This window comes from Haplochromis burtoni, unplaced genomic scaffold (genome assembly GCF_018398535.1).
Source record: "Haplochromis burtoni strain Fernald_Lab_line unplaced genomic scaffold, NCSU_Asbu1 Contig_362, whole genome shotgun sequence".
NCBI lineage: Eukaryota > Metazoa > Chordata > Actinopteri > Cichliformes > Cichlidae > Haplochromis > Haplochromis burtoni.
In genome coordinates, this window is record NW_024582723.1 from 561,171 (window position 1) to 574,314 (window position 13,144).

A 13,144-nucleotide genomic window follows, 5' to 3' on the forward strand; every position below is an offset into this window, starting at 1 on the left:
ACTGGAAAATAAGTATTTAATCTTTTTACTTAAGTATAAGTTATAATCATAAGTATCTTAATTGTGCATAATATGTACCTGAAGTACATATTGTGGCACTTTCCAGTGTACATAATATTAACAACACTCTAATCCAGTGGCATTACTTGTACATAATAAAACATAAACACATAATACTGCTAACAATAGGATCTGAATACCAAATTCACTTTAAATAAAGTGAATTCTGTGACTTGGATGGACAGATTGAGTGATCACAGCTCATTACAGCACAAACGTGCATTCACCTTGAAGAGCAAGTGAAGCTTCTTCTCCATCAGCATGCTGTGGAGAAACCTGTAGTCCTCCTCTCTGTCGGTATGTGGCTCAGTTCCAGACATCATTGACGATAGCAGCATGCACATGCCTACCGGGTAAGTGGCAGGACATGCATAAGCACACGTACAAACGAACAAACCTGCACCTGCTCTTATCTTCTAGGTTGTGTTTTTGAGGGTCAGAAGGTGAGGTCAGAAGCCAGATGAGAGAGGTCAGAGGTTAAACGAAAGGTGTGATTAAAAGCCTCCTATATGGAAGATTCAGTGTCACTGTGCTCATCACACAGGATATAAGGAAAAGGATATAATGAAACCATACTCTGGTTCATATTCTATATTCTACATACCTCTATGCTCAGTTTGGTTTAGCATCCCTCCTAAGAATAGAAGAAAAAAAGGACAAAGAAACCATCTCAGCAGACTTAAACTCTCTCTTTTTTCTTGTGTAAAGAGGGAATGTACCACATGTGAAAAGGAAAAAGGAAAGAGTGTATTTGTCTTTAGATGGCCCCGAACAACATACTGAGATATTAGTGCCCCCTATTGCTGATTTTTATTGTAACAGTTCTTATCAAGTATCAACAAAGCCATGTCCATTATTTATATATATTATTTATATATATTTCAGTTTGGCGTGTTTAAATAATCAATATTTCTTGCAATAATTTCAGGAAAAGATCAAAACAAAGCTCAGTTATTACATTTCAGTTTAGATCTCAAAATAAATATATAAAAATGCATTACTTTGATGAAAGCATGTTGCTTTCTTTGCTTGTACAACAGTTTTACCCATGATCTATCCACCAGCGTGGGTAGAGGATAATGTCTGCAGGACCTTTGCACGGGTTCAGTTTTAGATTTATATCTAAAAATCTGTTCTTGGGCTGGAAATGTATGTGAAAACCAAAAACAGTAAGGCCTGCACTCTCACAACAGACTAATTTATGTATGAGTTACTCTGTTGTTACTCATGCATGCATGTATGAGGTACAAAGAGTTTGAAGCTACACAATACTGTAAAACTGATTTAAACATGTGAAATAATATAATAATGAATATTTTGAATGTTCATACGCATTAACAACAAATAGTAAAAATCATGAGAAATTTTTTAATGCTCTGTCACTAAAATCAGTTAAAAAATGAAACACCTTGAATAGAATATCTCAACATTGATTATCTAGGATTTAGTTTTAATTCTTTTAATATTCCAAGGCCATGTTACAAAGATTATAAAGGATGTTTCTGTCTTATTTTGTTTTTTTAAATTCCAATAGTGTTTACGTAGAAAAAAAGTTACTGCTAAGCAAAACAACAGAAGGATGCACTCACCAGAGACTGTCCATCCCATAAGGGCCAGGTCATGCAAGCCATATCATTTAAAATATGTAAAGAGTACAGGCTGTGTTTGAACATCCACTTGTATTGAAAGGTTATGCACTGTTCCACTGACCGCAATGTAAGAAAGATCGTCTCTTATTCCATCAATATGTGTTCGGTTTGACACAAATAAAGCCAGCAGGCAATCGATACGCCAATCACATCATGGAGGTTACACAGCATGGAGTTTAATGTTGACCTATTTCAGTTCAGCTACCCACATATGACTGCAGACACTCAGTCATGCACAATATTAGTACTAGATAACGTCTTACATGATGAAACATATGGATGTTCTGATTTTGAAAATGGTGATGTTGGGGTCTCTGTTACTATAATGGAATACACTGTATAGCTACAGCTGCATTAGATATCGCTGGTCACAAAGTTCAGACTGTCCATCAGGAACCCTGTACAGTGCTTGTCTCAGTAGACTCCAGACATCTGAGTAGTTGACTATAAATGCCCTGGACTCATTGCATTTATAGTCAACTACCCTATTCTACATAAACCACGTATCAATTAGGCCAAAACCCAGGGGTGGTAAGAAAATGGACATATTAGCCTGCTGTGGCCTGTTCACGCTGGGCAAAGTGTTCGTGCGGGAGCTATATGACAACACCACAAAAGCGACAAAGCGTGCAGGCTGAAGCAGAGTCCCACTTGACAACTTAAAACTACCGAGACGTGAGGTGAACTTTGAGCAGCCAACAGCAGCACTGACAGACTGCGTCACGTTATCCAGACACAGCTGAGCTCATACGGGATATGATGAGACTTCCTTCAAAATAATAGCCCATCAACGCGGAAATGCCACGGTGAGGTGTGAAAATCAAACACTTTTTGTTAGAGAACCACGTGCGGTTATTTTTGTTATTCTGTGCCATTTTGCCAGCATCGCATAAAAAGTATAATTACTTATTTAAAAATGATAACCCAGTTACTTGTGGTTTTGACTTAAGCATATATTTTATAATTTTAAAACGGAAGAGTGGAAGTTCTTTTGCGATATTCTGTTTCACATAATACATGTCTTGCTTTTCGTTAATAATAATAATAATAATAATAATAATAATAATAATAATAATAATAATAATAATAATAATAATAATAATCTTCTAAACGCATAACTAAATTTTTATTTTAATTTGAAAAGACAAACAGGAACTTCATCCTCCTAGCCAAACATTACTGCCTTCGCCGTTTCCTCCTCCATCTGCTGCCTTCCGCTGAACTACATCGGCCGAGTTTAGCGTATACCGTAACTGCATGGCAGATGGTGCACTGAGGGTGTTTCTTTTTTGTTTTTCTTTTTCAGTAAAGACCAGCCGCTATGCAGTGCTGGTATTCGGTGCGTGACTTTTAGCTCTCTGTTTGGCAGGACAGACTGAGTGCAGACATCAGGAAGCTGAAGAAAAGAGCTGTGAGAGCAGCCAGGCAGTCAGGAGGCCACGGTTCCCCCTCACACACATACACACATCACCACGGTCTTGATGGTGATGTATGCAAGGAAACCAACAAGAGTCAGCGATGGGTAAATCAGACTCAGACCTTAGCGTTTGAAACATGTTTTTCTTACGCCGTTGATTTAATTTGTGCGTTTAAGGTTTACTTGTAGCCGTTAGCTAGCATGGTTAGCCTGCAATTAGTTAGCCGTTGATTCCGGATATGTACCTTAGCTGGTCGACTACCGTTACACCTAATAGTATTCACATCGTAAATCCTGCCTATTCTAGGTATTTGTAAGATATACTTTAAACATTACCGATTCAATGTGAACTACAGTATGAGCTAACACATCATGATAAGATGGCAAGTCAGGCTAACTTGGCTAACGCTAGCTACTTAGCTAACTGTATATGCTCCAGAAAGTCAGTTTTCAAAGTGACAAATAGAAAATAAAAAAACGTCATTGAGATCTTGCTCTAACCTTTGTTCTGTGTGTCTCCACAGGTGCAACGACAGAAGGGATCCCCAATCGTATCAGGTATGTCATGTTCAGGTTGTTAGCTGTCACCTGTCATGACGATCCATAAACGTAGGTCAGCACAGTGTGCAGGTCATCAGCAACTGTCTGGATACATTTCAGTTTGATCACAATGGTAATTCATATGTGGACTGTCTTACTTCAGCCCTTGTCTTTCAGTTACTCTAGCAAAACAAGAATTTACTAGAAATGTCAATAGAATGACAATAAAAATAAAAATGCTCTCATTCAACTTAAAGGGTCTCCTGATTGAGAGGTAAGAACACCACTGTGTGAGATTGAGCATATCTCAACAATTCTGCTGTGCACTGTCCTTTTTAGACCCATAAATCTCAGCCAAAGAGCCAGGCCACAAGCCTTCACCGCTACGACAAGGTGCGCGATGGGTCGTCAGATCCTGTGCCCCCTTACAAGATGCAGCGACGCTCAGACGAAAGTCCTGTCAGCAGACACGGGGAAGGCACGGGACATGGCAAGGCGAAACCCTCTCATAGCGTCAGAGGGAAAAACGGTGAGTCTGGTGCAAGATTAATCTCAGGCGGTTATGAAGGGGAGACGGTAACCACAGATGGGCTCAGATAGGCATAAAGGTCAACCCTGTCTTTGTTTCTATGCTGGTCCCTGACATAATATGTGAACTTCTTCTGTCATGTGTTATTGTCATAAAGACTCTGGTCACCCCTGCCAGTTGTCATGTTGTGGGAAAAAAAGCTTCCCATAATACTGCCATCAGATTAAGACGTAAATGTAAACTGCAAGTATAAGCCTAAAATAACAAAAGGCAAGCTGATTTCTTTTCCCTGTTGTGCAGTTGTGACTCTCCCTTAGGATTTAGTTCTTAGCAGAGCCTCGTTTGCTTTCTCTCCTTTGACAAGTGGCTTTGTTGCAGGGACCAGTGGCTCTCCTCAGGAGAACTCCCACAACAACAGTTCTCACCATGGCACCGACTTGCACGCGGCTCAGAGCAAGCCCGCAGACAGGGTAAGGATCTACCCAGTGTTATCTGATTATAAAACCTTCAGCGATTCCTTTAGAGTGCAGCCACGCCACTATGGAACATTTTATGCAGGGCGTGATGGATAGCCATCTTCCTCTCTCATGCAGACATTTATCAAACCTAACTCAACAATGCTTGACTGTAACTTCATAATTATGTAAGAGGCTCCTTGTGTAGTAGATGGTCTGATTAGAATGTGGACTTCCTTGTTTAAACGATTTGCCATTTGTCAGTGTGAATGAGAGACACATTGTTATTTCTCACTGGTTGGACTGCACAGTGGGACCAAATATACAATATTCAACATTGTCTGGTTTGACACTAATTTGAACCGCTCCTGCAAGCACCCACTGCTCCGTGCATTTGTAAGCTTTCCTACAGACTCTTGTCAGAGCACACATGGCTCACTTTAAGTGTGTAATATTCAAATTACATTAGAGTCTATCTTAATTCTGTTATATCAATAACTGTGGGAACTGCAGTACTAAAAATCTAATTATATAATTTTTTTTAAATGAATTGTTACTAAGATACTGTTGATTTTACTAGTAGTATGTGGTATCTAATTACTCTTTCCACAGAGAAGGCATGAGATCATATGTTTTAAGGGCTCAAGCCTCACCTACAAAAGCACAGTTTTAAAGTTAGTACAGATGTGGATGAGAAATGTTAGATCTTAACAGAGTCGTCAGTATATGCATCATCATTAATATTAAATATACCAGCTCGCATCCACACTCAAAAGCCCCGGTCCATTATCGAGGCTCGGAAATGAAAGATGTTTACCTCCCAAAGCAAAATGGATTTATGTTTACCAAATGTGCTGACTCAGGTAAGCTCTTGCCAGTATGTACAATGAAGTAGGACTGCTACCTCCAAGCACTGGAATAAACAATTTAAATGAATTCTTCCACTTGTTGATCTTTGCTTTTGAAGCTTCGTAACCCATTTACACAAAGTGATCGATTGCCTTGCGTTACATCAGTTTAAAGAGCACTTTCATATCCTCTCAAGTTGTTTGAAACTTGAATGCGTGCTCCTCAGGAAAAAAAATGTGAGTGCTGGAAAACCGACACTGTTGCTTGAAGAAACTTTGACTTGAGCACTTTGAGACTGGAAAAGTGCTTAGTGGAGCAAAAGAAGGTGTGATGGCTCACGGCTTCAAGAGGAATGTCACTGCTGGGAAGTGGGTTGTGTAATAACACTGAAAAGAGAACTACAGACCAGCAACTACCAGAATGCTTTGCAACCTTTTCCTGTTCACCAGACAGACTGGACTGGTTTGAGGAGGGAGCGTATGGAAAATAAGGAAGTACTTTTATACAGAGCGGAAGAATTTATCTGGGGGAGATTTGCATAAATCACATAGCATGGATGGATTAAAAAAACACAGTCAGAAACAGATACTGTGCTTTCAGTTTTACAGTTCTAGGTTTTTTTAGTATCAGTGAAATAGTCTTTGAAGATTATGGCTCATGAAAACAAGGGAACATCCTAAACCTGTATGAACAGTCGGTACTTAAAATGAATGCATGCTTCTGCAATGGATCGACAAAAAGCCTACGTGCCAGTGCCAATATTTATACCTGTGCAGGTTGCACAGGTATAAAGGGCAGTGTGTAGGGCTTCAGAAAGGTTTGTAGTTGGGATGTACCTAGATCTAACAGCGAAGTGTATGTCTGCCAGTGCTTGATCAGCAGGTTGTATGCTTTACCAAGAGAATAAAGTGGGGAGGATTAGATGCAATCAAAAAGTACACAATAAGTTGAAACTGGCCAAAAACGAACTGTCAGGATTTTCTTTTCCCAACTAAGGTTAAATTTACCTGCTCTTCGGATCATCGTGGTGGGAGGACCATGTAGCTAACTTGGCGTGACTTCTTTGTCAGATTGACTAAACATCAGATATTTTGACTTTGAAGTGAAGGGTCACAACAATAATAATAAAAAAAATTATGAAAAATGATCATGCATACAATAATTGCATTACTTTGGCAATGTTATTGGGAAAGTTTTTGTATAAACTGAGCAAAACGAACTTGGGGTGAAGTTTTTTTTTTTTTAACTGTTTGACTCTCAATTTTCCTTGTGACTAGGACCCAGCAGATGACTGGACAGAGCACATTAGCTCCTCTGGGAAGAAGTACTACTACAACTGTAGAACTGAGGTCTCCCAGTGGGAAAAGCCCAAGGACCTGCTGGAGAGGCAAGGCTCACTTTATTCAAGTCTGTTGGCTTTTTAACCTGAGACAGTGACTGAGGTTGTTGTTCTCATGCAGAGTCACACATGACGGCTTTAGCACCACAATGCTATCAGAATATCATTAGCTTAAGGCACAGACTCATACCGCAGCCCACGTCCTTAACATCATCGCTGTTGCTTTACAAAACCTGTTTGCTTTGCTTCAGGGAACAACGGCAGAAAGACTCAGTCAAGATGGCAGCAAACAGTTTTCCCAGGGACATGGACTACAGACAAGAGGCCTTGCAGGACAAAGCCACAACAAGTACGACTTGCCAATAAAATCTTGTTCATGTGTATATAGTTATGCTTCAGAATATAGCGTGAATTCATTCTGTGTTCATCACTCTGCTCGTCTCCACAGAAATCGCATCAGTGGATCAGTCCACAGCAGCCAATTGCGGCCATTCCTCCTCTTCCTCTCAGAGCCTGACCCCTGCTGCCGCCGGTATAGGTTCCACCCCTTCCAGCATGTCGTCCTCTTCTTCGTCCTCTAGCGTTCAGGCGCCTCCGTCTGCCCAGTTGCCCTCGCCGGCGCTGCTCCAGGACCCGGCACTCCTGCACCAGCTCCTCCCGGCGCTGCAAGCAACTTTGCAGATGAACAACGGCAGCATGGACGTGGCCAAGCTGAACGAGGGTGAGGATGAGGGCGCGGTTTACACTGCTTACTGTTCTAGTGTCTTATTCAGCACAGAGGCGCACAGTTGGTTCTCAGAGTTATATTATGGGTTGTTTGCAACTTCATAGTTGTTTAGCTAAGAAAAAAAAGGGGGGGCGTCCTGTTTGGAAAGCTTGCTTTTACACACAGGTATTCCTGCGTACACAGCAAAATATGTCATCTTTCAAAACAACATCTTGTTTGTTTTTGCTTTTTGTAACCCCCACCCCCAAGAAGCACATGTGTTCCGGCATAAAAAGGAACATGCCGTGCTCCTGCCTTGAGGCATGACTTCCAAAAAGAGTCAGGATGAGTGCGCGGGCTAAGTTTATGAGAACCAGCAGAATTTGAAGATGCGTGGCAAAACAAGCTAGCAGTTCGGCTACATTTAGGCTTCGTTCATGTTAGCTTCCTTCTGTCTGTTGATATGAACTTAGTTGGTGCACTGTGGTTATAAAGAAGCTTGTCGGACAGGTAAGAGCTGGATTTTTACCCTCTAAGATTTTGCGTCAGACAGCAAAGAGGCCACAGTGTTATCGACCCTTTTGGTGATAGAAAAAAAAAATTAGAATCTGTGTTTGATTGTCTTTTTTGTTTTTTACAAGTGTTTCCCTCGCACTGTTGCACTAACTCGATTCTTATTTCAACTGAGTTTTCTGACTTCTAATGTTTATGCACTCACCTGTTGTGTGTTCTTGCTCACTCACGTGTGTGTGTGTGTGTGTGTGTGTGTGTGTGTGTGTGTGTGTGTGTGTGTGTGTGTGTGTGTACACACACGTCCCTCTTTCCTCCCTCCAGTATTGGCAGCTGCTGTCACCCAAGCTTCCTTGCAGTCTGTGCTTCATAAGCTCCTCACTGCTGGACCTGCTTTCAACGTCACTGCTCTGCTCTCAGCTGCTCAGCACTCCAACCAAGGTACGACCTCTTTGCTGTTTTTCACCATCTGCTGTCACATACTGATTTTCATCTTCTTTGGAAGGTTTCTGCTCTCTGTGTCCTTGTTTTACTGTGTGTATAACTTTAGGGTTTTTTTTAGATTGACTACAGCTATGTGGGGGGAAAAGAAGCACAAGACATGGTCCCATGTTCTGGGATAAAGGATGTTTTATATGCTGTTGTATTCCCTCTTCAAGCCTTTTTACCTTTTTAACTGTTTGCTGTTAGTCCTAAAAAAACCTGGTCTAATATCAGTGCTCATTTTCCTCCTTCACACTCTGTACAATGATACGTGCAACCTGACAAATCCCCTATTCTTCCACGGCGATCTTATGTTTTCCTGTTTTCAGCCCAGCACTCGAGTCAGTCGCCGGTCTCTCTGACGTCCGACACATCATCGCCGCGGCCGTACGTCTCACCACGGAACGGCACACCACAGAGCAACCAGAAGTCTCATTTGGGTGTGCATCCTGGCAGCGTCTCATCCTCGCAAACCAGGGTGAGCCTTTGAAGCTAAAGTAACAGAGCAGAGACACTGTGTTTATGACTGCACTCCTCTAGACCATCTTCTCTGTGTGGGTTTTCGTATCCGTGTCTTGTTTTTATTCATGTTTCTCCTCATCGTCATCTGTTTTTCCCTCTTCAGGGCAGCATGTCTTCTGGGAAGCCAGGCTCAGCTTCCTTGTCCCAGACAGCAGAAAAGCGGCCAGAAGACCCCAGGACTCTGCAGCAGAGAAGGTAACTTTCAGGAAGGAATTATTTAAAATCACTTCATCACAGCATAGATTGGTGGAGGCAAAGCAGATGAATAGTAGGGGGGGGGGGGTCAAGAGCTACAAGGACAACTGGCCTGAATTGCAAAAACATGCTTTACAAAATACAGCAACATGTCTTCCAGATAGTGTTTATGGGAACGGTTTATTTTTGAGAAAGGGTTTGCAGCAAGGTCTGTGTGTTATTTGAGAGTAGTCATTTTGGGGACACTCAGCTCCCAATGATGCAGTTCCCCGAACAACCGGAAATGTTGGTGAGGCTTATTATTCATCCATATTTCCCCATTCATAGGTTAGACGGTGAGATTATAGACTGATCTGTGTAACAGTAATCAGCTAGAACATCAGAACAACTGCAGCAGGATTTTATTAACACGGTCTCCACCTGCGTGTCTTCCTCCAGCAGCCAGGACATGTTGTGCACAGGATCAAACGCATCTGGTGCCTTGTTGCCTCACGCTCCGTCCAGCAGTGCGAGCCACTCAGACACCCCTGGCTCCTTCACTCCCAGCCTGTCAGCTCATTTCGATGAAAACCTCATCAGACATATCCAAGGGTGGCCTTCAGAGAACACAGAGAAACAGGTATAGTCCTCCAGAAGACAGGTTCACATTTTATAAGGAACAATGTAGAGCTTTGAATTCCATTTTTCGATAGTGAAATTGGCTCTTGAGTGACTTTCAGTAGACTTTGTCGTGAGTGGGCCTGTATAATATATGGATATATCCTCAGTTTTATTACTGCTCATTGTGTTGATGTTTATATGGACAAACTGAGACTGCAGAAAAAATGATGATGGAGTAAAGAGCTTGTGCTGTGAAATGTTTTCACTGTCACTTCTGGTTGTGCTACTCTGTCATCTTTTCTGCTCCCCGTGTTGGAGTTTTATTTTATGCTGAACTCTCTCTCTCTCTCTCTTACACACACGCACGCACGCACGCACGCACGCACACACACACACACACACACACACACACACACTGTGTGTGTTCAAAGATGCTGTTCTCCATCGCATCTATGATAGCTCTTTGTTACACGAAAGCTGGCGTTTTTCATGTTTTTGTTTTTTGTTGACAAAATGCGCTTCTCCCTTTCCACCAGGCGGCTCGGTTGCGTGAAGACATCCACAACATGGGCAGCTTGTACATGTCTGAAATCTGCACAGAGATGAAAAATCTTCGGTCTCTGGTCAGAGTGTGTGAAATCCAGGCCACACTGAGGGAGCAGAGGTGAGGCAAATGGCTACATTTGCATAGACTCGGCTGTTAACACACATGCATTTTGATTTACATTTTCTTTTTTTCGCAACTGCAGAATCTTGTTCCTGAGGCAACAGAGCAAAGAGCTGGACAAGCTGAAGAACCAGAACTCCTACATGGTGTGAGGACCTGACCCGAGAGGAACAGGCTTGGATGGTCCGATTGAGACAATTAGAGAGGGAGGAATAGACACGGACAGCGAGCTGCTACAGTTTATTCCTCCTGCAAGAGCGACTGTTAGAAGTCAGTAACTGACAGTGAAGCTCCGTCATCCTGAACATGTCTTTTCTTTTTAATATATATATATATATTTTTTTCTTTTCTCCATTGTCCACTACATAAATTGCTCAAACCGACTGTTCGCATGTCGGAACAGCTAAAAAAAAGTGGACAACGGGACCTTTTTTTGGACAGCACCTTTTGGACCACGAATCTTGGATTGTGTGTGTTGTATTGGGTTAACTTGTTTTCTGGTGTGTTTTGATGTGTAGTGGTCAGGAAGAGAGTCAAAATGAACTAAGACAAACCCTCTTGTGATTGGTGTGACACTTCTGTGGGTGGGGGGGAGAGCGATCGGGTCCCCTTCCCAAACTTCTGAAATGAACTTTGTCATGCACTGCGATGTGTGGCTTCAGTGGCAGTGATGTTACTGTTATTTTTCTTTTTTTTTTTTTTCTTCACCAATCGGTGGGTTTGCCAACCCATTTTGTCTTAAAGCTGGTTTGTTTTACATGTCACGAGATTCACTGAGATCTTTGGCCAGACCGAAATGACAGATGTTTTTTGTCCCAAATGATGGGATTGTTCCATTGATGCAGAGTCACTTGGAAGACATGGCTAGTTGTGTAAAAAGCACTTTGAAAGCTGTTTTGATGAAGCTTATGTTATTGGACCTAGGTTGGCCACAAGTACATCTGAGGTTGTTTTCCATTGGTAGCCCTGCTGGCAGTTTTCTTCCTTCTTTTCTTTTTAAATTGTAAAATTGTCAATATTTTGTTTCTGTTCCAAGTCAAATTGGGGACATGTTCATTCCTTACAAGCAGCTTAGCAGGAGGTTGCATAAAAGAATAGAAAAGTGACTGAATTTACAGTCCCTTAAAGCTAAATTATTATTGTGCTGGAGTTATTACATCCTTGTAGTTGTAACGGAAAAGCTTGACAAAGGAATTATTATTTTTTTTCTGTAAGAAACTCATGTTTTGGTTTTGTTTGTTGCTGCAGCCTTTTTATCGACTGACTCTAGACAGGTGTGGTTACTTTTTGCGAATGGTTCATTCGCAATGAGACGGCATACTTTTATATGGCCATCAGATTAAAACTGCAGTCTTACACTCCAACAGTTTAAAAAAAAAAAGTTCCTTTGTTTCCTGGTTGTTGTTTTTTCTGTGACACGGAATAGTTCCCACAAGATCGGATGTGCACAATTTTTGGGGTTTCGGGGTGGGGTCAGATTTTTTGGGGGGGCTTTGTATTCCATTAAATATGTGAATAAAATATTATGCCACACCCTTTGCTTGACTTTCACTGACATCTCAAGCATGCCAACAGAATATCTTCAGTATCACTTTGTAAGCAGTTATCAGACTATTGCCTGTTTGAGTACAGCTGTTGACCACCAGATGGTGACAGTGAGCAATGTTACCTTTAAACCTAATCCTGCCCATGTGATCGTTTCTTGCTGGAATCCGTCATGTTAAAAGAGAAGAGGACTTGGAAATTTTGAAATACCTGGCCTGTATTACGTTTCTGTTCCCATACCGGGGCCAGTGTCGCCCCACCAAACTTGCTGCTTGGTCTCTCCCAGAACCCTTAACTAGTAACCTTTAAGAGCTTCCTTTGTCTGAAGCTGGATTTTTGCTTCAAGAATTGAAACATTTCCTCATTTTCTTCCATCGTAATCTTTGCTTGTGTTGTGTTCCCCATGCACACAGCTACCACATGCTCAGAACACCAAAACCTAAAGAGTGTTTTCATGCTTTCACCAAGTATCTCATGCACTCTATATAGAGTATTGGGCCATCCAGTCTTCATCTTTGAATTTCAGTCCCACTTCCAGAGGTGTCCAACTAGCCATGCAGTCTGCCTTTACAAACATTGGTAAGAAATGGGTCTTTTCAAAGAGCTCCGGTAATGTAATAGGATCCTTTAATTACAACAAATCAACTGGTGAGATGTCTTCCCTCTTAGATAATCTATGATCCGCTGTAAGTGGTGTCATTGCAAAGTGGAAGAGTTTAGGAACTATAGAAACTCAGCCACAAAGAGACAGACCATGTAAAACTTCAGAGTGAGGTCACATGCTACACTCTGCTGACTCGATAACTGCAAAGCTGCAAAGCCCCTCCAGCATTAACATCAGCACACAAAAGCCGTGTGCTGGGGTTTCAAAGAATGGGTTTCCCTTATGGAGCAGCTCCTGTAGGTGTAATGTGTAGGTGACCCAGTACTTTTGTCCATGTAGTATAGTTCATATATAAAAAATCAGATTTATTTTCATTTAGAGACTGAAGCATTCACAGCAGCTATACGAGTGCAGAGAAATCCAAATTATTCCTTTAATTATGTCTTCATCCTAATCTGATCATGCTGATCAGCT

General features: G+C 41.6%; 2 protein-coding genes across 4 annotated transcripts in view; one reads left to right on the forward strand and one right to left on the reverse strand.

The window, feature by feature from the left end:
• The window catches only part of LOC102313714 (MAGUK p55 subfamily member 7), a 30,814-nt gene extending 28,940 nt beyond the window's left edge, over positions 1–1,874 (reverse strand). For both annotated transcript variants that reach the window (XM_005943225.2, XM_005943224.2), the window contains exons 1-3: positions 1,650–1,874; positions 665–694; positions 288–406 (exon numbers count right to left, since the gene is read on the reverse strand). In XM_005943225.2, the coding sequence (XP_005943287.1) occupies positions 288–406; positions 665–694; positions 1,650–1,668 (168 nt within the window). In that variant the 5' untranslated portion in view covers positions 1,669–1,874. The remainder of the gene's footprint in view (positions 1–287; positions 407–664; positions 695–1,649) is intronic.
• A 999-nt stretch (positions 1,875–2,873) lies between these two features.
• LOC102313412 (WW domain-containing adapter protein with coiled-coil) lies at positions 2,874–12,071 on the forward strand. Of its 2 annotated transcripts, none has more exons than XM_042228885.1 (13): positions 2,874–3,231; positions 3,651–3,684; positions 4,006–4,195; positions 4,574–4,665; positions 6,777–6,886; positions 7,090–7,187; positions 7,287–7,559; positions 8,379–8,495; positions 8,867–9,015; positions 9,163–9,254; positions 9,696–9,873; positions 10,391–10,518; positions 10,604–12,071. In XM_042228885.1, exons 1-13 carry the CDS (start codon positions 3,191–3,193, stop codon positions 10,671–10,673), a joined length of 1,572 nt encoding a protein of 523 aa, XP_042084819.1. In that variant the 5' UTR covers positions 2,874–3,190; the 3' UTR covers positions 10,674–12,071. The 2 variants fall into 2 exon arrangements, with proteins under 2 accessions (XP_042084819.1, XP_042084818.1); XM_042228884.1 differs by having other exon boundaries at positions 2,875–3,231; positions 9,693–9,873.
• Positions 12,072–13,144: the final 1,073 nt, after the last annotated feature.

Bases quoted from the DNA above. Each gene is read 5' to 3' on its own strand.
- LOC102313412 (XM_042228884.1), top strand. From the start codon at position 3,191: ATGGTGATGTATGCAAGGAAACCAACAAGAGTCAGCGATGG. The intron at 3,232-3,650 runs GTAAATCAGACT...GTGTCTCCACAG, and splicing joins CCAACAAGAGTCAGCGATGG to GTGCAACGACAGAAGGGATC. The intron at 9,255-9,692 runs GTAACTTTCAGG...GTCTTCCTCCAG, and splicing joins AGGACTCTGCAGCAGAGAAG to CAGCCAGGACATGTTGTGCA.